Source organism: Setaria viridis, chromosome 4 (genome assembly GCF_005286985.2).
Source record: "Setaria viridis chromosome 4, Setaria_viridis_v4.0, whole genome shotgun sequence".
NCBI lineage: Eukaryota > Viridiplantae > Streptophyta > Magnoliopsida > Poales > Poaceae > Setaria > Setaria viridis.
In genome coordinates this window covers 2,429,715-2,452,204 of record NC_048266.2, presented here as the reverse complement: position 1 = coordinate 2,452,204, position 22,490 = coordinate 2,429,715, and the positions used below count along the sequence as shown (strand labels likewise).

The window sequence follows — 22,490 nt, the reverse complement described above, 5'->3', positions numbered from 1 at the left end:
TTTAGTTAGAACATTTTTTACATATTTTTGGAATGATCTAGTATTAGAACTTTAGAAGCAGGTTTGTTTTGTTTGATTTGTGCCCAAAGTAGTCAAACCAAAATTTGGCACATTTGACTAACTTAGTTTTTTTTTTTAAGATCAATTTGACTAACTTTTTGGTTGGAACAAACTGGGCCGTGAGCTCTCTACCGAGAATCAGCCCAGTAGCCCAGCCCAAGTTCCTCGTCTAGTCTCAACCCAACTCACCAATCTGTCCGCTTCCCTACCCACAACACAAAGTCCCGAATCTGTTCTCTGTACCCACTTCGCTCTCCCGGTGAGGAAGTCGCCGGCGGCGCCGCCGTCCACCGTCTCAACTCGCCGGACTCCCGACAGCACATGGCGGACCGCTACCGCGGCTACGCTGCTCCCTACGCCCACGACAGAGGTGCACGCCCGCTCTCTCTGACCCGACGAACCCGGCATGGTTTACCGTTCGTTTTGCGCGGACAAATATTTGTGGCAGATTTGTGCTTGTTGTTGATTGTCTGTAATCTACAAACTTTGTAGAGGAAATTCCAAATTTAGGGTTATCAGGGTCCAGGAGCTATCGATTGGGGCAGTTTAGTTGTAGTTTTCTAGCCAGTTGCGAGTGAGTATCATCCCCGACCAAATTAGTACTGAAATTTAGGTTTCACTTGGTAGGCAGTAGGCACTGTATTGCCCATTATGTCTCTGAGAATACATCATATTTGCAACTTTTCATGTGCTGATTGAGTGTAAGAACAAATTTAATCCAGCTGTATGTAGTGCCCTTGCAGGAGTATAGTGCAGACCAGTTTTCCTTATATTTTTTAGTGTAAGACCTCCCTTTTTTAAGAAGCATAACTCCTGGCCTCTTAGCCTTACCAGTAAGATGTTAAGACTTAAGATGTCCAGAATGTTATATAGCTACTGGAAATTTGTTGTGAGAGGTCATGTGACGTGATGATCGAGTGACATTGGAGATCTGATTGCAATAAAAGCTACTATTAAAATACATAACCATCATGAGTGTTAAGTTTTGACTTTTGAGTGTGATTGATTAAATAATTTGCTATTAGCAAACTGCAGTAGAACCGTTAGTGAAATATTTCCCATGTTCTCCATGTCAGTTGGAGTGATTTGGATAAATTTAATTACTTGTAGCTTATACTTGGAAAAAATGCGTGGCTAGTTTTCAGGCAGAGTTATACACTGCAAAGATGAATATGGAAATATGTGTATGCTTTGATAGCACATGCCTTGATGAGGTATTCTTCATGTTTTTTCGATTCCTTCCTTTCCCTTTTTTCTTCTTGAGTTTTGAAAACGATGTCTATTCTTGCCTTACGACTGATCAGGGTATGTTTTGTTGGCTAACTTCTTAACTTCATTTGATTAGCAGATCCACGAGGTGGTTATCCCGAGTATTTTCCATCTGATGGCTCAATAGCATCTTATTATGCTTCAAGACCTTCTGTTCTACCGGGTGGACCAGATGTTCTTAGAAACGATGTAATAAAACCCTAACTTTTGGAGGATTCATTAGTAAGAGGAAAATGACCACCGTTATCTCACATATCACTTTGTCTTGATCTACAGGTAGTGTTGCAACCAAGGGCTTATGCTTTGGATGGTCCAGGAGGAGTGATTAATCCTACTTTGCCTGGCATGAATGGACTACCTGCTGCAGCTAGGGCACATGGACCTAGTCCTTTGGAAGACCCGTCTTTTGCTGGGATGAGTGGACTAGCTCCAGCCAGGGCACTGGGACCTAGTCTTTTGGAAGAACCGGCTGTCGTGGGGAGAAGCTCGTCTCTAGGCAAAGTTGCTGGTATTCCAAATGTTGAGCACCACAGCCCACTTCCAAACCTTGATGGGCCCTCAGAAGATGAATCCAACATTCTTTTTGTTGATGGTCTCCCTACTGATTGCACGAGGAGAGAAGTAGCCCGTATCCTTCGCGCTTGGCATTCTTTTGCATCATATTTTCATACCTTGCAAGTTTCATTTTTGCAAGCCTTAACTTTTGCTTGAAGATTTGTTTCGGCTCTTCGATGGCTTCAAGGACATCAGAGTAGTGCACAAGGAGCCCAGGCATGTATGTACTTGCCTTTTCAATGCATTATTTCTTCTTATTGAAAAAAATGGTCTAATTGTTCTTTGCTAGCTGTGTATTGCATTAATTCATGTTTTTGAACTTGGCTTATGTTAAGATATGGTGAAATTTATAGTGCACTAATTTCAAAAAAAAGAGAGCTGCATTCGTTGATTAAGAGGTGCGTGCAATTACAGAGAGAGAGAAGAAAACAGGAAAAACTATAAAGGGATGCCCAGATGCAAGAGGCTCTGGAGCTTATCCTGCATTCTCTTCTTTGAAAGATGAAAAACTTATTCTTTACATAGTTTGCAGATAGTGGCCATTAGATGTAGATAGACCTGATTTTCTTTGTCATGACCATCTGACATATATAGATCCATTGTGTTGTGTCCATCAAATTTAGAGTGTTTCCAGTTTCCAAATGGGCCATTCTTAGAGATTGATTTCCTGCTTCATGGCCACTGTACATAGGTCTATTGCATTTTGAGTCCACCAAATTGGAGGTGTTTTCTCTGGCTTGGTTGTTTTCTCGGAAAGGTGGTTGCTGCCAGTATGTTAGTGCAGTCCAAACAGCTAGGGACTAATTGCAGTGAAACAACAGATGGTCGTCTGTCTTCTTTTCTTGAACACACGGGAGATCTGCGTATCATTATTTTAAAGAAGAAAAGAGGGTATAGGAACCCTTACAAACACAAACCCCACACACAGGATGATCGGCTGTTGCCATGCATTATATGCATGACGGGGCAAAAAATAATTGTCGGGTCCTGCCCTGGCTAGTAGCCTATCAGCTGACAATATCTTGACTTGGATTACTAGCCAAGCAAGGAGCTTGTATTTCGAGGGTGCCCAAGGCTTACATATAATGTTCAGGGAGTCCATGGTGGATTATCCATGGCATTGAGATCACTCACCACAGAACTCCTAATCCATGCTTTGGTGATAGTCCCTTATTACTGTATTAGTGGGTTTCTTTCCTTTTTTGTGTGTGTTCATTTTAGCATTCGTTTGACTTGCCTAAACTTTCTTGCATATTGCTTCCTGCTGTTACTTGCAGAGCGGTGACAAGGCTTATGTCCTGTGCTTTGTGGAGTTTGATGATGCAAAAAGAGCACGCACTGCTATGGAAAAACTCCGAGGTCCTTGTTCCTGCACCTTAGATTTGTTTCATGCATATGTTCATTTCATGTTCGTGCATATCCTTGGGTGGACTCGAGGCATTATTCATCCTGATTTAGAATAATCATGGTAAAAATAAAGTTTGAATAGGGCTTGCAGGGATGGGAAATTTTCATGGACTTTATATTAATGCCATCCTGAATCAGTCTTGAAATACTTGCTATCCACTGTTGCCTGTTCTCTCTCCAGCAGTTACTAGACAGTGCCCTTTACCATTTTTTTAACCATGTATAAAAGAGTTTGAGATAGATCTGCAGAGACTGAACTTCCACCTGATCATTTTGCAGCATACCGCTTTGACGACCGGAAGCCCGACTCCCCGCTTCTTGAGATCCAATTCGCAAGGTTCCCTTTCCGTCTGCCTGCCGCCCACGACGATAGGGAACGCCTCATTGGGCGCTGACCACTGCCTCCTGCCACCCTCTAGCTACCAGTGTCGTCTGTGCAGCCGGAATCTTCAGATGATCCGTGATCAGCCTGTATGTACGAGTAATGAGCGGTTTAACTGAAGATGCCCATTAGAAAGTCTTGCGTGACACCAACACGGAATGGTGTGATACTGTGATGTGCCTCTCTTTGGCCCAGTTCACCCCTTTTTCCGCATCAATCACGCACTTTTCGTCACCATCAACTATGTTAGGATAATGAGCATATATTAACTGGTGGTGAGCAATTCTGTGGACAATTGGGACATGACGGCAGGTAAATGCCGAAGACTTCAAATGTATCCTGCCTTTTGTGAAGACTGAAGAAGAATGGCACCTCGTCGCCTCGAGTCATGTCTGCCAGGTTGCTGTCCAAGCCTTGCATCCGGCGCAAAAGCCTTTGCAGATGTCGTCATCGTTCACCTCGGCGTCGATGGGTTCTCCGTCGAATCTGAAGTGCTTGCCGACGACGGAGAGTTCAGCGACGACCCTGGGTCAGCGAGGACCTGCTTGTCCGGCGCATCCGCTGTCACCGGACGGAGTCCAGAGGCGTCGTGGGCTCGTGGCCCGGAGTTGCTGCGGCTCAGTGACGTTTTCCTTGTGAGGTCACTCCGCTGCTCTTGCTAACCGTGGTTGCAGCTGCAGTTACTGAGGTTAACTTGGGTTGGAGGAGATGAAGGTACCACTTGGACAGTGGATAATCCAGGGCATTTGGTTCTGTCCTGTAGATATGGCGGCGCTCTGGGCCGCCCAACTTGGGGCTTGGCATCGTGCGGCCCCGTCATTTGCACGAAAGCTCCCTGGTGCCCTCACTGCCAGGGCACACTGACGCTTCCACGCACTGTACATAGCTTGTGCACGTATTGTTAAATCACAGGAAAAGGTTGCCAAGGCTGGAAAACTAGTCAACTCATTCTCTCTTGACAGGTGCTGCTCTAATTATTGTTCTCCCTGAAAAGGGTTAGCGCTAGCACGAGGAAAACCACATGAATTCAATGCACTGGATTGGTAGTTTCAATGCAAATTGCAACTAAACAATACTACGTGGCAACGACGTTCATTGCTGCTCGTCAAAGCCTAGCGCGTTTTAGCACGATAAACCTTAGCTACGCGTTTTAGCACGATAAACCTTTTGGATTTGTAGCCTTTCTAGAGCTTAAAATGGACTTTGAGAACAAAAACATCAGATTTTACAGCATCAATATTTTCAAAGTCAAATTCTTCAAAATTGGCTTCTAGAGTCAGGGCAGCTGTCGCTCGAACCCAGCCATATGAACTGCGGCTGGAGCTTAGGACGCCACATGACCCAATCACATTTCCAGGTCCTAGTACCGTCCTTGCAAGGTGCCGCTATCCACGTTGCGCTCCTCGTGTAGCCTAGTGTGCACAAGGTTTTTCAATGGCATGGAGCCATTGACCAATCACACACGTGCCGGCACCCAATTATGTGGCCCTTTCACATCTGACCACATTTGAGAAGAATCGGCTTGGTTTTCCCTGCTTATTTTTAACACCTGTCAAATTGAATGTATAGATACTAATTAGAAGTATTAAACGTAGACTATTTACAAAACTCATTACATAAGTGGAGGCTAAACGGCGAGACAAATCTATTAAACCTAATTAGTTCATGATTTGATAATGTGTTGCTACAGTAAATATTTGTTAATGATGGATTAATTAGGTTTAATAGATTCGTCTCGCCGTTTAGCCTCCACGTATGTAATGGGTTTTGTAAATAGTCTACGTTTAATACTCCTAATTAGTATCTAAACATTCGATGTGACACGTGCTAAAAATAAGTAAAAGTAACCAAACGGGACCGAAATCTGCAACATACTGCAAGGAAAAGTAAGCACAAATGCAGAAAAGTAGAGCATCAAAAGGAGACGAAATAAGAATTGGACAGAAGGTGCCAACCACTCCCTCGCAGGGACGACCAAGAAGGCAAGAACTCGAGTTCCACGGCTGCACCAGCTCTGTACAGCCAGCCCGTCAGACGCCCCTCCTTTCCCCCCGCCGCTCCTCAGAGCTCCGGTGACAGAGCCCGCCGCCGCCGGACTTCCGATGGCGACGCCTCGGAAGCCGATGAAGCTCACCCTGCCGCCCCCCGAGTCCACCATGGGCAAATTCCTGTAGGCTTCAGCTCCCCCTCGCTTTATTTATCGGTTCTTTCTTGTTCGGCTGGTTTATCTCCCGGTGTTGTTGGGATTTGGGTTCCGGCCAGGACGCACAGCGGGACGTTCAGGGACGGGGATCTGCTCGTCAACAAGGATGGCCTACGCATAGTTCCGCAGAGCGAGGGAGGCGAGGTAAACCACCTGGACTAAGGATTAAAATTTGCGTCTTTGCATCATCCGCTTAGAAATCTTAAGACCGAGATCATGAAATTGGCTGTTGCAATGGTTTCTCTTGATGATGAGATGAACGGAGTAAGCAATTGGGATGTGATTGGCTTGGCAGGTAGTGATAGTCAGATAGGAGTCACATTTTAGTAAATTGTCGTTGAGCTCTGTTTGTTCATGGAATTTGGAACGCCCTGTCTCCGGGAATTAGGATGTTGCCCAGTGATAATTCCGTCGCGTTTCTTATATTTATTCACGGCAATATAAGCAGTTGGCAAACTTGCAGATATTTTGGGAAAAGTTATGCGATACTAGCATTTTACTTAAAAAAGTTTCTTTTTTTTATAACAACTTCGAGAAAAAGTTCTGCAGTAGCATATACTGTTGTTTCCGTCCCCTGATTATCTAATTAAGATACTGATTTAGAGAAAACTATATGTAGCTTTGTGGCTCTTGATGACTTTTTCATTTTGATGAGTGGGAATCAATCCATTGGTTGTCTAATTAAGATACTGATTTACGGAAAACGATATGTAGCTTTGTGGCTATTGATGCCTTTTTTTCATTTTGATGAGTGGGACTCCATTCATTGGTTTATCTGATTAAGATACTGATTTAAGCAAAACGATATGTACCTTTGTGGCTCTTGATGTCTTTTTCCGATTTGATGAGTGAGACACAAATAAGGCACTAGCTACAAATATCTGCACATGCTTGGGCCTACGGGAATCATTGATGATGTATCCATCTGCTGAATTATTCCGAATTGTGATATTTACTTGCTTATAGTGGGAAAAAATGTTGTCTCATGTCACTGTTGGTTGCTGTACTCTTTTACTTAATTTGGTAAAAGTTTATGATACTGTTCCCACATTCTTCCTACTGACTTGCTCAAAATGTTCTTCAGGCTCCTCCTATAGAGCCACTGGATAGTCAATTGAGCTTAGATGATCTAGATGTAATCAAAGTGATCGGGAAAGGTAGCAGTGGAAATGTGCAATTGGTCCGCCACAAATTTACCGGGCAGTTTTTTGCTCTCAAGGTATTTCCGAGGCATTCATTGTCTGATTCTGCATGTGGTTCTTTTCAATTTATTACTAGATACAAGTTAAGAGTTTTCGCAATGATCTCTGCATTGTATCTGTTTCGTGTAATCGTCTACAAACTGTTGTAATTTTGTAAAGGGTCTTTATCTCCATCAGTCTACCATTGTATTTGCAGGTTATTCAACTAAATATTGAGGATAGTATACGCAGACAGATTGCCAAGGAGTTGAAAATAAACTTGTCAACACAGTACCAATATATTGTTGTGTTCTATCAGTGTTTTTATTTCAATGGTGCCATTTCTATTGTTTTGGAATACATGGACGGTGGCTCCCTTTCAGATTTCCTGAAGACTGTTAAAACCATTCCAGAGGACTACCTTGCTGCTATCTGTAAGCAGGCCAGTGACATGTGGCAGAAGCTACACATCATTTCTCTGCTACAACTAAATTGCTACATTAGCACTACATGAACCTTATAATTGAAACTACACCTTTCTTTTGCAGATACTAAAAGGACTGATATACTTGCATCACGAGAGGCACATTATACACAGAGATCTGAAACCATCAAATATATTGATAAATCATAGGGGTGAAGTAAAAATATCAGACTTTGGTGTAAGTGCCATTATTTCTAGCTCCTCTGGACAGAGGGATACATTTATTGGCACGCGCTACTACATGGCGGTGAGTGCAAGTTTTTCAGCTCACAATTGTGTCTTCCAGTTTGGCGAGAAATACTGTGCATTTTATTTGTTCTGATGACCGAAAGCAAGATTCCTGTTCTTGACAGCCAGAAAGAATCAATGCAAAGAAACATGGTTATATGAGTGATATCTGGAGTTTGGGCCTAGTAATACTGGAATGTGCAACCGGCAATTTTCCGTTTCCTCCCTGTGATAGCTTTTATGAACTCCTCGAAGCTGTTGTTAATCAACCGCCACCATCTGCACCATCGGACCAGTTTTCACCAGAATTCTGCTCATTCATCTCTGCATGGTAAATCATACTGCTCCATTCCAATGGTGTCTATAGACACATTACCTGTTATTAAGCTACTTTTTAGCATTTTTTTCATTTGTAATTATGAACGTAATTTAATATGCCATCGTAGAGGCTTCCGCCATTTCTCTAGCTCATGGTTTTGTTGCTCAAGTCGAATTGCCTGCTTTGTATTTTACATATGCATGTAAAAGTATCTAGAAGGTAACGTCAATAAAGTTTAGATCATTTGTTTCCATCTATTATTATTGTATATTTGTGTTCTCTATCCGTGGATTTGTTCAGCTATGTGATCTGTTCAGAGGAGGCTATTATCTGATGTGTATATTTTCGTTGTGGATTTTCAGTACCCAGAAGGATGCTAAAGATAGGTCATCAGCACAAGCCTTGTTGGTAAGTGAAGAAATGGCTTCACATCTTCATGTCATTTCAGGTATCATTTGCACTAAACCACTTATCTTACTCTTCCCTACCTGTTTTCTTCTATGCAGAACCATCCATACCTGAGCATGTATGATGACCTGCATGTAGACCTTGCTTCTTACTTCACTACCGCAGGATCTCCCCTCGCCACTTTCAAGTAATAACAATGTCCTTATCGTTTCTCTGTATCCATTTGCGCACAGAAGTGACACAGTTTCTTTTACAGTTCCAGGCAACTCTAAATCACTGTCCTCCTTAGGCAAGACAACTGAATGCAAGCATGTGGTGTCATCTGCTGGAAGGACTGATAAAACCTTTGGAAATTCATGACGTGTAGGTGTAGAGCTGTAGCTTACTGACGCGGATTTTCTGAGTTTTTCTTTTTTGTTTTCCTTTTTGGAGAAGGCTTGGGTGTGTGTAATGAGCTGTAATGATCTCGTCTGTGTCAAGTTTGTGATTGGTTCCATCACTATACATATATGACATACATATACTAGGGTCATTCTCGAGCTAATTTTATTTAGTCCATGAGAAATCATATTGTAAACTACCTCTCCTCTGGCAAATGATGTGACGACAAGTGAGACCATTTTCTTTTTCCTTTCTGGACAAGGTTTGTGGTGTGTAATGGGCTGGTATTATCTCGAGCGGCAAAAGTTTGTGGCTGGTTCCATCACTACAGATAATTCTTACACGAACTTTCTAGGATCAATTAGTACTGTATTCTTGCCTTGCTGTATAGCACAATTGCCCTCTCTTATTTGTTTTCTTGTAATGCATTACTTCTGACCTTAACACTTGAGTTACTTGAACTTGCAGTAACAGGATCGATCTCTGTTATCATTGGCATGAGAAAATATCAGTCCAAATTTCTCTTGGTCTGCAAACTTGATGGGATTCTGTAGATAGCCGGGACAACATAATTTGCCTTTCCTGCTAAAAATTCTGAATTCTCTAGTATTCGAGCCTGTACATTCGTATTGTTTGGCGTCGCCTTCTGCAGCTCTATTGCAGGCGCGCCAATCTTGTGTAACATGAAACTTTCAGCCCACCTCCCGCCCGTTAATCTCCTCTCCCTTCCTTCCACGGCGAACCCCCCCCTCGCCGCGTCCTCCACCACCCCGGCCGGCAGCTGCCATGCCGCTCGCCCACCATCCACTACCATCCTCCACCCCACCTTTTCTAACGGCAACCGCTCGTTGGTTGTCTAGCCCCGCCCAGCCAGTGGCGCTCCCATGCCGGCCAAACCGCCACCACCGCCGGGCCTGCCGCCGCCGCCAACCTCCTCCTCTTCTAAGGCTAGCGGCTATTAGAACTCTCGAAACCCGAACCCCTAACCCTAACCTTAACCCTAAGTCCGCCGGCCTCGACCACCGCCCGCAGCCGGCGGTGACCTCGCCGTCGAGCCTACAGCAGTTAGCACACCAATTTGTGAACCGCAAGAGCATAAATCATCGTAGCTTTTTCCTTAGAGTATTCGTCCAAAGCTAATCAATCCGTGGATCGGCAGGAACTAACTAGAGTTTTCTATCTAACTCAACGGATCTAATCCTAACATGAAGCATGGATTGCATAAGAAGGGTAAACCTAATATATATGAATGATAGAGCATAGATTGATCACATCCACATATTCATATGAGATAGCATAACCATGGGTAACAAGGACCTATCATCTTCTAGTTGTAGATCTGGCTAATAAGCAAGCAAATCATGCATCTCATCCAAAACAATTTTTAAACTACTACATCCGGTCAACCTCCCGAAAATCCCCACCCTACACGCAGGCAGTTTAAGAGTACGAACATAGGTGAACATGTCTAACTATCATGAAGGATCGACATACTAGATCTAATCACCATGATTACACCAATCATTCTAGATACTCTAATCCGGAACTAGACTAGGAACAAGCATATCCACGATAGGCAGAAAGCATAGAAGGAGGCAATGAGTTGCTAACAGATTGGATGGCATGAAGAACATTGATTATATAATAGATGTATTTAGATCATCACCTCCGAGTTCATACCATCGATGATCTGCTCCTGCTCCTGATCTCCACCATAGCACAACCGCGCAGGGAGGCCATGGCGGCTAGTCTAGCCTAAGCCATCTTTTAGACAACTCTAAAGACTTGCGGCGGCTGTCAACTCCCTTTGGTGAATACCCTAGGTTTCGTCGAGTTCTGGTAGATGGATTCCATATGCTGATGAAAATTAGGAATATTTATAGTCTAGAGGTACCGTGGGGCAAAGATCACGTCGATCGGGGCTAGAAACGAGCTAGGCTAATCAGCTCGGGCCCGCTGGGCCGATCGGTCTAGGCGAGTTCTCTACCCTCCCGGCCTCAAACGCCAAAACTTTCTACACAAAAGTTGTAGATCTTTTTGAGCCATGCAATTTAGACACTAAATTCGCCCCATTCGGAGTCCGGACGAGGGAGATATACCTTGTGCAAGATCTGCTACTTATGCGGGCCTTCTGAGCTTCCAATCTTGGGTTTCCCTTAGCTTGACCATGAGATTGACTTGCCAAATCACCACATACTTCACTTCTAAGTCTTGCCAAATCACCACATACTTCACTTCTAAGTCATCTGGAATGATGGTTCATCGAATGTGGACTCATTTGGACGGTGAATTGGTCCAGCAAAGTTCGGGCCCAAATCCAACTTGTAGAAAAACCCTTCATTTATGTCGTATTTCCTATGATTGAGCAATATGGTCCAAAACATAACATACATGCGAATATAAGGTTATTTCAGGTGTCAAGTGGTGGGTTAGAATAAGAATATGTATGAAAACACAATTCAAATGGCACTAAAAATGTATCAATAATGAGCATCAACATGCGCCCCCGCTCACCTCCCACCCCTCCGGCGAGCTGCTCCATCCCCAACCTCCCCAGGCGGCGATGTGAGATGAGGGGAAGGGAGGACAAGGATATCGTGAGAGGACGAAGGAGATCGTGCGATCCACAGGGACTGCACGAATCTCAAACACCAGAAGACTCAATCTCTTCCTACCTTCCGGAAGATGGATAGGTTTTCTGAGTTGACCAATGGTGTCACGGAGGCTCTAAACGGCCTAGTGGGCCAGAAACTCGGAATCACGTCCTGAGAAGAGAAGATGGGCCTAGAAGCACAAATAAACATTTTTTATTTGATATTCTTTTTACAATTTTGCAGAAATAGACCTATGGCGTCGTACGAAATGGTGGTAGATCCGCTTCCACCGGTTGGATTGGCGGTAGGAGGCTTGGAGCGCTGCATAGGCATTTTTCGCCGTACGAAGCGGCGGAAGCTTGCTTTAGCCGTTTCGTACGGCGGTAGGTGGTCTCCCGCCATTTCAAGTGGCGGCAAGCTCCCACTGCCTGGTTTAGCCAGGTTTAGTTGGGTTTAGCGGGGTTTAGGATGCTATAGCCGGTTCAAACAGCTATAGCAGAGTTATAGCCGTTTGAACTGGTTGTAACTCTGTTTTAATTTTTTTTAGTTATTTTTCATGTAATTTTGTATAATATCGCAATATGTAACTCTTCTCTGCGTCTCCTTCTTCTGCTCCATCTTCATAAACTTTTTCATTTTGCCCATTAGTACTCTACACCTTCCTCGACTTCAACTTCAGCATCTCCCACATCTTCTTCCATCTGACTGTTAGACCAAGGCTTCGTGAACACTTGAACATACAATATGAGCGGTAAACCACGCTTTGTGCAACTATTTATATAAGTTCGGTAATTTTGGGTTCCTTCCAGCGGGATCAGCTCCTAAAAGTTTATGTCAGGCTGTCATTTTACTACAGCCCTAACAAACACATCCACTTGATCTCTATCAAGACCGAAATCCTTACAAAGCCACCTGCATATGCCTCCCCAAGTCCTCTCTATTGCTCTTGGTAAATACTTGCAGAAAGACTGAAATCCACTCAAATCTACCCCTTTTGGACCATATCTAACCTCCCTCGGACCATAGAACACTTGGAAATATAAACTTTCCGATATGTCTACCAATACACACGACATGAACAGTGCAAGTTACTCTCAATAACTTAAATTAGTTAACTCGAACGACACCTACATTTCAATATACGGTCCAATCTTACGAAATAATTAATTTCATTTTACCCGATCAATATACATGATACTATGATAGGCCATTACAAAATATTACTACATCAATGTAACCCTAAACAGCGGGTCAATACAGCGACAAGAACAAAACTAAATCTAATACTCCAATTACCCCATAAACAACTACATCTTGAATACCTATACATAATATAATCCTGCCATTGCAAATAAAATTCATCTAAACTTAATCTGCATAAATCAACAAACTAATTTTACTATCAACTAAATACCTAAGCTAAATTCACTAATCTAACTAAGCTACATTTTCCTATGTCTAAAATCCACTACACTAACTGACCTACATTATTCTATATCTCAGATCCACTAAACTAACTACTAGATCTATCTACTACTACATCTATCCACTACACTAACTAAACTAGGGGATTAGAAAAAATACCTCTAATGAAACGACTAACGAACCTTCAATCTCCGCTCCCTTCCTTCCTTCCCTCCTTTCTTTCTTTCTTTCTTTCTTTCTTTCTTTCTTTCTTTCTTTCCCTTCTCCCTCCCTTCCTTCTCCTCTCCCTCCCTCCCTTACTCTTCTCTCGGTCTGCCTGGCTCGGCTCTAGCTCTGGCTGAGTGCGTGGAAATGAACTGGGCGAGAGCCCGGGGCGGCCACGTACCTCCTTTTATAAGGGGAAGCCCCACCGGCTCATTTGGCGGAAGTGGCCTGCTTCCGCCAATTCAAACGGCAACACGCCAGTTCCACCAAATCACGTGGCGGAACAGCCTTGACCCCATGCCACTGCATCCTGTGCCGCCAGATTTGGGGTGGGGGAGGGGGGGGGGGGCGGTATGCGGGAAGGTACCACCGTTTCACCCGGCGGTACCACCCCTTACTGCCGTTTCAACCGGCGATGCACCTTTACCGCCGTTTCATACGGCAGCATAGGTCTATTTCTGCAAATTTTTCATTCGACTATTTATTTCTGCAAAATCGTAAATAAATATAAAAATAAAAAATTGCATAAACAAAGATCATAGAAGAGAGCTATAGTGCATAGCAGCCCACATGGCAGTAGGACTGTTTTTTTTCTTCTTCTTTGAGAAGTCAGAAAAACTATCTGAGTTTACTTGCAATCTTCTTTTTTTAACTGTTTACTTGCAGCCGGTTTTCATTTTTTCACCCCATTGTCTGTGAGTGACTGAGTGCAACCACGTGAGCACTCGCACGGGCCTAGCTGCATTGCAAAGAATCGGAGCAATCCTATATCAAGCCCTCCTGGCCTCCTGCTCCTGTTTCTCGTTAGCTTACGGCATGGAGCACGTCGCCGACTCAATGTGCCATATCAACTTACCTTTTTTTTTTTAAAAAAATGTAACATTAAATTCACCATTCAAACACATATATTTTAGATACAGTTACACAAATCCAAGTGAAGTTTGAATTGGGGGAATTTAATTTTCTAAGTTTTGACAGTGACTTGTGGCAATAATCTTTTCATCACACACTAGACTAACACATATCTTTTTCATCACATTGTGTTGAAATGAGTTCATTAGTTCAAAAAAATTATAAATACTTCTCATTAATTCATTATTATAAAAAAACAATTGTAGAAAATCCATATCCCACCCTTATCAATATCACAAGCCACAAGAATAATGACATGTGCAGTGATAAATCATGCTCCGTACATTATCCTTTGCAGTTAGTTTACAGTGTAAAAATCAATTTTACATAAAACTGTGAAAACCAAGGCAAAGATGACAGCCTTTGTGAGTTGTGACAACCAACTTCCTCTTTACTATACTACGGAGTAGACTATAAAGATATGGTAGAATCTAGAACAACCAGAAACCACCAGCAGATATAGTAGGATCTCTCATTGCCATTAACTCTTTATTAGGGCGTGTTTGGATCTTGCGCTAAAGTTTAACCTTGTCACATCAAATATTCGGATACTAATTAGAAAAACTAAACATGAGCTAATTATAAAACTAATTGCAGAAGCCCTGGGCTGATTCGTGAGACGAATCTATTAAGCCTAATTAATTCATCATTAGTAAATGGTTGCTATAGCACCACGTTGTCAAATCATGGATTAATTAGGCTTAATAGATTTGTCTCGCGAATTAGCCTCTATCTGTGCAATTAATTTTATAATTAACCTATATTTAATACTTCTAATTAGTATCAAATATCCGATGTGACAGGAACAAACACCCCTCAATACCAGTAAAGGTATGCTTGATTGCTTATCTTGTCTTGTGGACTCGGATTATAAAACCCCCAGCTCCCCATCCTCAGCCCCCACTTACCGCTCAGCGAGACACAGCCACTCTCCACCGTGATCAGCATCAGCCAGAGCCAGCGCCCATGGCGAGCCCCAAGGCCTCCCCTGACCACACCGGCGGCGCCCCCGTCGCGGCGCCGGCTGCGACCACCCTCGATCGCCTTCGTCCATGGGACGGCACGTCCTTCTACACCGCCCTCGTCGGCGTTACCGTCATCATCGGCCTCAACGCTTGCGCCGTCCACGACCGCGCCGACGCGGTGGCTTTCCTCGCCTTCGCCTAAGTCAACATCGTCATCCTCGCCCTGTCCGCTCGCTGGTTCGACCACGCGCCGCGTGTCAGGGCTCGCCGTGTCCCTCCTCGCGGCGTCGCTCGTCGCCGGCTTCAGCTGGAAGGCCAGCGCGGAGCACTCCCTGTCCTTCGTGGCCTTCCTCTGCGTCCTGGGCGCCGCGCCGCCTGTCGCCGCTTACCTCTACGTTGTCTTCGTTCTTCGCGAGCATGATGAGTGACCAGATCATGAGAGAATGAAACAGTAATTCTGCTGCCTGTGTGGCTATCTTACTAAGTACGATGCACTTTGCTTAATGGTGTTGCTGTATGAAACCACCGTATGGTAGAGTCGTGGACTAATACCACCTATTCTGTTGCACCTACACTGTGATCTCCCAGTGTAATAATGTCCAACTGTCTGTCTACGTGTTGGACTATTTCGTCTGATGTCTTTTGCATTTCACCTGTAATCCGCCACCATGTTCAAGTACTAGATATGGAATGTTTCAGTGTTTCATTGGTCTGATATGATGCAATACATATTGTGAGCCCCCTAAAATTAAGTGTTTCGAGTTGCATTATTGTGTCGATTTTACTTGAAATTAGGTGTTCCTCTTTTTAACAAAATCACATGAGCCATGCATATGAGTATATGACTTCATGTCAGTGGAGGCATTCTTGAATTTTTGAGTTCTCTCAGGCTGCTACCTGTGTGAGAATTTCCACTCAGATAAACCTGCTACCTAATTGCGATCATAATTATTTACTAGTTTACTGCAGCAAGATCCTCGTGCGAAATCCTTACAGTGTACGCACCCGCCAAGTGCCAACAGGCAAAGTTTAGCAAGCCTTTTTCCAAAAAAAAAATGCAGCAGCAAGTTCATGTTCATCGTCCCATTTTCGAAGATTCTTGGTGAATCATCAATTCGACAAGTTGCAGCGCTTCCTGCTACCTTCATATCTCACTATAGATGGCTAAATGGGCCGCCCGGCACTAGCCCGGAATGGCCCATTACTATTAGGCCAGGCACTAATAGGCCCAAAGGATTCTTCGTGCCGGCCGGGCCGGCACTGCGTGCCGAACTACTGGCCCAAGCTAGCCCGATGGCCTTTTTATTGGACCGGGTCGGCCCGCTAGCACGACGGGCACAATCGTGTTAGTGCCGGGCCAGGCACCAGCAGAGGCGGACCCCGGCAGCAGAGGGCACCCCTCCCGGCTGCGGCGGCCCCTGGCGGTGGAGGCATCACGCGGGAGAGGAAGGAAGGGGCGGCGGCTGCTGGCCTGGATGTTGGGGGTGGGGAGGAGGTAAAGAGTTATGATTTTATATATATATATATATATATATATGTGTGTGTGTGTGTGTGTGTGTGTGGACTTGCCAGTACGCCGTCGGGCTGCATCGGGCTAGCCCAAAAATCGTGTCGAACTCGTGCTGGCCCAGCGTGCCAGGGAGGTGGCCCAGGCCCAGCCCGACGCATCGTGCCAGGCCAGGCTGGGCACTATTCATCTCATTCCAGGCCGTGCTAGTGCCGGGCCTCGGGCCGCCCAGTGAGCCTGGCCCATCTGGCCATCTATATATCTCACACAAGTGTGCACGCTGTAGCTATTCCTGTGTATCTCCTTTGGAAGCGCGGCAAAACATATATGATATCTTGCCACCTTTTTATTCTCCGTTTTAATTTGCAAAGAAGCAGACATGGCTCATATTGGAGCAATCATGCATATAGCTCTGATCTAGTTGGCCGGACAACGTGCTTAGCGTACACAGTGACACAGTCTGGTGAGCATGGTCATCCGTCAGCTACTGCATGGTGAACATGCATCAGAACATGGCCACACACCAGAACCAGTTCGAACTCACATCACGCATCACTGTGACGATCGAAACGGGTGCACGCGCCGTTACCTTTTCCTGTGCATTTGTTATGAAATCTGGAAGCGGGGAAATTAGGAGATAGCTCTTCCACCTTTTCTCCTTTTTTTGCCGCGTAATTTTGCCTCCGTTTTTTGCAAAGAAGCAAAGGAGTCGTAGCTGGCGCCTGGCCTCTTTACACAGCCCTGTATGCCGTCCTCGGAAGGAAGGCTGCTCGCGATCACACGGCTGCCATTGCCGTTTCTCGTCTAGGGGATGTCTTGACGCGACAGCCAGTGTGAGGTAGTCATGCCATTAGGCATTAGCTACCAAGCCAACTACCACTACCAAGGACGGCCAGGGATCAATAATGAGAAGATATGATCCATGGCTTCATATGTTTTTTCTGAGAGCGTCCTCTATCCCTGCTACATCCACCAGGTCTCTCTCTCTATATAGCACTACTTGCCTCGAGTGTGAAGGAGGCAATCAGCAGCTTGCATTTGCAAGACCCCCACTCCCCCAAGGCCCAAGCTCACTGACCTTCCTCTACTCCCCGCCGCGATCCTTCCACCATTGGCGCGCCCACCATGGAGTTGGCGTGCGCCGTCCTCTCGTCGACCGCCCTCATCGGCACCGCGGCCGCCTCCGCCGTCGCCCTCGCCCCCAGCCGCTACGCCTGGGTGGCCTCCGGCGCCGTCTGCTTCCTCAGCCTCGTCCTCGCGCTCCTGCTCGCTCGCCTCGTGGTGCTTGCGCCGATCGGCTCCGCGGCGCGCGCTGGGCCAAGCTCGGCGCGTGTTACCACACGGTCGCTGGCCTCGCGCTCTGCAGCTGCTTGGTGCCCCTGCCTCACGCGATCTTGGCTTGGGTCGCCGCCGCAGCCTACGCCGTTGGGCTCTACTGCTACCTGGCTAAGCGCTGTCCGCCTGAGGAGAGTTGTGTACGCTGAAATATAGCTATGCTGCACGCGCCAGGGGAGGAGAAGTGACGACGACCAGAGATACCAAAGGATGCAACAATGCTTTGGCTAATTCATCTGATTTCTTGTGCTTTTCACCTGAAATTAGTCTCTATCTTTCCGTAAATCATCAGTATTTCGAGTTGCGGTTTTGCTGGTTTCACTTTAACCTTAAAATGCCGTTCTTCTTTTACCCGTATTAAGCTTTAGAGTATATGCGAAATGGCAGCATCAGCTACCAAGGGGCAAGAAGACACATGCATGATCCGAAATTCAGGATTTTGTTAGCTAATAATGGTAACGATGGTTTCCAATAGGCAGATATATCCTTTGTGTAAAAACTTCTCAATACATATATATTTAAAATCATTTCATAGGACTAGAAGTACAAGAAAGAGCAGTGGCATTGGTTGTATTCTCGCAGTCATAGTACATCTCTCTTTTCTTTTACTCGATGGAACTGTCAAAATTTACATTTTCCAAGTACGCAAAAAAAAAAAAATCGTTCGTAAGCTGCATGCATTTAGGATTTCATCCCCAATGCTCAAGGGACAATGTTTCGCTAGCTGATCCTGACTTAACTTAATTATACACAAATTTCTGCATCAGATGCTCTCTATACGATCGCTGACAACTCTGGCTGACTAGTGAGTTGAGACCTAGCTCTTCTGTTATCAAATCATGGACCATTGCTGATTCAAAGTAGTAGTGGTGACTTTACTTGATGAGGAATTTAATTTTCCATAATCCTAGTACATGATTCTTATGCCTTTTTTTGCAAGCAAATGCATCAGCCAGCATTCAGCAAATCTCTCAACCCCACTATATATGTTTGATTCAAAGAAGGTGACAATTTTTTTTTCGCTTTAGATAGTATAAGCTGGTTCGCAAGTATAGTATAGACTGCATCTAGGAGTCCAAGAGTTTGAGCACGATGGGGAGGCCGTGCAGGGGCTGCAGCGTCAGGAAGTCGGCCGGCGCGTGCACGTACTCCGGCGCCACCTCGAACGCGAACCGCCGCAGGACCATCGCCAGCGTCGCCTTCGCCTCCAGCATCGCGAAGTCCTGCCCGATGCACGACCGCGGGCCCGACGAGAAGGACAGCAGCGCGCCCGGGAGCGCCGCCGCCCGGCCCACGCCGTCGCGGAACCGGAGCGGGTTGAACTCGCCGGCGTCCGCGCCCCACACCTCCTCATCGCGGTGCAGCATCGCGATCGGGATGGTGAGGATGGTGCCCATGGGCACCTCCACGCCGGAGAGGTCCGTGTCCGCCGTGCCCACCCTCGCGATCATATTCACCGGGCCGTACAGCCTGAGCGTCTCGTATAGCACCATGGTTACGAGCTTGAGCTTGCCGAGGGCGTCGCCGTGGAGGGCCGTCCCGGCGCCGCCGCACTCCAGGAGAACCTCCTCCCTGAGCCGCTGCTGCCACTCAGGGTGTGTGCCGAGGAGGAACATCGCCCAGGTGAGGAGGTGCGCGGTCGTGTCGTGCCCGGCGAAGAAGAACGTCTTGCACTCGTCGACGATCTCGTCCATGCTCATCGCCCTCTTGCCGCCGGCGCCGGCGGCGTTGGCCTCTAGCATTAGGCCCAGCAGGTCGGTGCCGTAGCCACGGGCCTCCCCGGCGGCGGCGAGGCGCTCGCCGATGATGGCCATGAGCGTGTCCCGCACCGTGCGCTCCAGCCGCCACCGGCGCACGTTGGCCTTGGTCGGCGCGTACCCCATGCCGGGGACGCGGACGCCGTTGATGGAGGCGAACGCGATGTGCTGCAGCTCCCGCTGCGCCGCGAACACCTCCTTCCCCCGCCGGTAGCTGCTCCCGAACGCCGTGTGCGAGATCACGTCAGCGGTGAGCTCCGTGAACTGCCGCCCGACCTCCACCGTCACCTCACCGGCCGCCGCGCGCGCCTCCCACGCCCGGATCACTTCCCCCGCGCACGCCGCCATGGCGCCCGTCATCGATTTGAGCTTGTCCATGGCAAACGCCGGGTGCACGACGCGGCGGTGGCGCGCCCAGTCCTCGCCCTCGGAGAACACCAGGCCCATGCCCAGCAGCGCCAGGATGGCCGGGCCCGGGTCGGGCTTCACGTACAGCCCGGCCTTGTCGGCGAGGACCCGCCTCGCCATGTCGTAGCTGCCCACGCACAGCGTCGGCGTCGCGCCGGACCACGACAGGAACACCTTGCCGTAGCGCGACGCCCACGCGCGGTAATGCGGGAGCACGCGCGGGATGATGTCGTGGGAGCTCCGGTCCAGGGTCTCGCCGCCGGCCGCCGCGAGCGTCGCCTTCGCCTCGCCGCTGTTGCCCACGAAGAACCGGTACGGCGGCCCGCGGACGCCCTGCCGCGCGAACGCCCGAGCCACGGCGTACGGACGCCAAGCCAGGTGCACCAGCGCCACCCACAGCCACGGGACCAGCACCACGGCGAGCGCAGCGCCGACGAAGCCGCCGGTTCCACCGGCCATTGTTGCCATCACCATCGGAATGTGAACGGACTCGATGTTACCTGCAAAGCTGCTCAGATTTGGCTCGTGTGGGAGTCGATATATTTGTAGCGGCCGGCGGCCATTGGAGCATTCGATGGCAACAGTTAGTTTGCCATCACGCACTTGGGCTTTCTGGTGGCTCCGGAGATGTCACCGAGGGGGCGAGCTGGTCGTCGGCTACCGAGTGCGACGGGCCGATAAGCACAAGATGGTATCTTCGTCGGTTTTGGGAAGAAAGAGAAGGCAATTTGCGATCTTGATGACCAACAATTGTAGACTGCAAGCGTTCATGACATCATCCATGACTTAGGATGACTTAGGATAGAGAGCGATGTTTTACTTGCCTTTTCGACTTAGGATGACTTAGGATAGAGAGCGATGTTTTACTTGCCTTTTCACGCGCGCTGCACGAAGTTATGTATGGTAACGGGCACAAATTACCCGTAGGCAAAAACCTGGTAGGGTGAGAATACGGATGCTATTTTATACTCACGGGTACGGGTGTGGGTTTGAATTTGTACCCGCGGATAAAAAATTAGCGTCTATAAAAATATCTTACCCATACATGTGAGCCCGCAAATCTGCGACGTATTGCCTGACATGTGCAACCGTATATAATCGATTTCTAGGTGCCTCCTATCCTTCTCGTCCCGTACGCCCACAGTCCCGCTCGGCCGCTCCCGTACCCCGCGCACCAGGCGCCCAAACGGCCGCCACCACCTCCCCGCCGCCTGCCGCCTGCCCTCGCTTCCCGCCGCCACCTCCCCGCCGCCACTTCTCCGCCAGCCCACCTCCCCGCCGCCACCTCTCTGCCGCTCGCCCTCGCTCCCCGCCGCCCGAGTCCCGACGCCCGGTACCCCGTCGCCACCCCAAGCCGCTGGTCAGTCTTCTTCCTTCTCTATTTAGTTTAGTAGGCAGTCTTCAGTAGAATGAATGAATGATATATCCATGAACTACACTACTGTCACTCTTTAGATCCCACCCGTCTGTCAGCCTTGGCCTGCCGTAAGCCATGAGTCCGCCTCCGCGCCGGGGCTTCCTCCTCACCGCAGATCGGCTGCTGCTTCCGCGCCGTGGAGGTGTTTCCGACTTTCCGCCTGTGGGATAGGACAGCTTTGCAGACGCCTGCAACCTGTTCGACCGAATGCTTCTGCGAAGGATATTAGTCTCACCTAACCGTATCAAGGCTTGTGTGCTATTGTTCAGTTTCATGCTCGTGTTCGTCTTCAATTGTTCTGTTGATTGAAAGTTGCTGTACCTCTTGGAAATGGTCTATCTAGTGAGAATCACATAGCCCTAATGCTTTGATTGCTTTCTGCTGTTCGAATCAGTATGCTTTATACTGGATAATACGTGATGTTGGCTAGTAAACACCATTCGTTCAACTTTTGCCCTTGTATTTGTTCAAACATTTCATCCTCAGCACGAGTAGGCTGACAGACGGCAGACCAAGGCTGATAGACGGCTGGTTGCCTGGCAGGCACGGGTGTGCCCGCGGGTGATGGGTACGGGCACAACTTCTTGTCCGTGACGGGCAGTGGGTACGGGTATGGGTACAGGATTTGCCTCGCGGGCTCGGTTCTGTAAACCTTCTCCCCGCGGGCAATATGCCCGTTGCCATCCATAAACAAAGTCTTAATAACTCGGAAGCTATTCGGGCAGGTATAGTGCTAGACGTAGGCCATTTCAAATGCTACATAGTATTTTTGTCGATGCGAAGGGAAGAGAGCAAGGTCGGAGAAAGATATTGTTTCGTGAAACACCCTCTTATAAAACGAATTTTTCATAGAACTACGAGATAATTTCACCCACCACATTGTACGGATTTTCTTATTCTAAAGTTTAGCTACCAATTAACTACTAAGTTGGGCTACGAGATAATTTTTCTTATTTTATATGGGCTCGATATTTTTGTTCCTATAGCATATGAGAGTCCAATAGTATTATATATTTATATTTAGTCTGCTTTAGTCCAAATTTAATTATTTATTTATTAATTGGATCTAACATAGATCCTTATTTCGAT

The 22,490-nt window shown here is 47.1% G+C and overlaps 3 protein-coding genes across 5 annotated transcripts; 2 read left to right on the top strand and 1 right to left on the bottom strand.

The window, feature by feature from the left end:
• The first annotated feature begins 252 nt into the window (after positions 1-252).
• Positions 253-4,026, top strand: LOC117851283 (uncharacterized). 3 transcript variants are annotated; one of them, XM_034733075.2, is made up of 6 exons: positions 253-430; positions 1,406-1,518; positions 1,606-1,957; positions 2,043-2,100; positions 3,162-3,243; positions 3,571-4,026. In XM_034733075.2, the coding sequence occupies exons 1-6, from the start codon at positions 382-384 to the stop codon at positions 3,790-3,792; spliced, it is 876 nt and encodes a 291-aa protein (XP_034588966.1). In that variant the 5' UTR covers positions 253-381; the 3' UTR covers positions 3,793-4,026. The 3 variants fall into 3 exon arrangements, with proteins under 3 accessions (XP_034588966.1, XP_034588967.1, XP_034588968.1); XM_034733076.2 differs by having other exon boundaries at positions 254-430; positions 1,409-1,518; XM_034733077.2 differs by having other exon boundaries at positions 254-430; positions 2,043-2,104.
• Positions 4,027-5,601: 1,575 nt separating this feature from the next.
• LOC117854121 (mitogen-activated protein kinase kinase SIPKK) lies at positions 5,602-9,040 on the top strand. The gene is made up of 9 exons (XM_034736414.2): positions 5,602-5,843; positions 5,936-6,020; positions 6,961-7,095; positions 7,275-7,499; positions 7,606-7,788; positions 7,895-8,100; positions 8,451-8,496; positions 8,595-8,683; positions 8,753-9,040. Exons 1-9 carry the CDS (start codon positions 5,776-5,778, stop codon positions 8,766-8,768), a joined length of 1,053 nt encoding a protein of 350 aa, XP_034592305.1. The 5' UTR covers positions 5,602-5,775; the 3' UTR covers positions 8,769-9,040.
• A 9,630-nt stretch (positions 9,041-18,670) lies between these two features.
• On the bottom strand, positions 18,671-20,816 carry LOC117853236 (cytochrome P450 709B2). The gene has a single exon (XM_034735617.2). The coding sequence runs from the start codon at positions 20,456-20,458 to the stop codon at positions 18,887-18,889; it is 1,572 nt and encodes a 523-aa protein (XP_034591508.1). The 5' UTR covers positions 20,459-20,816; the 3' UTR covers positions 18,671-18,886.
• Positions 20,817-22,490: the final 1,674 nt, after the last annotated feature.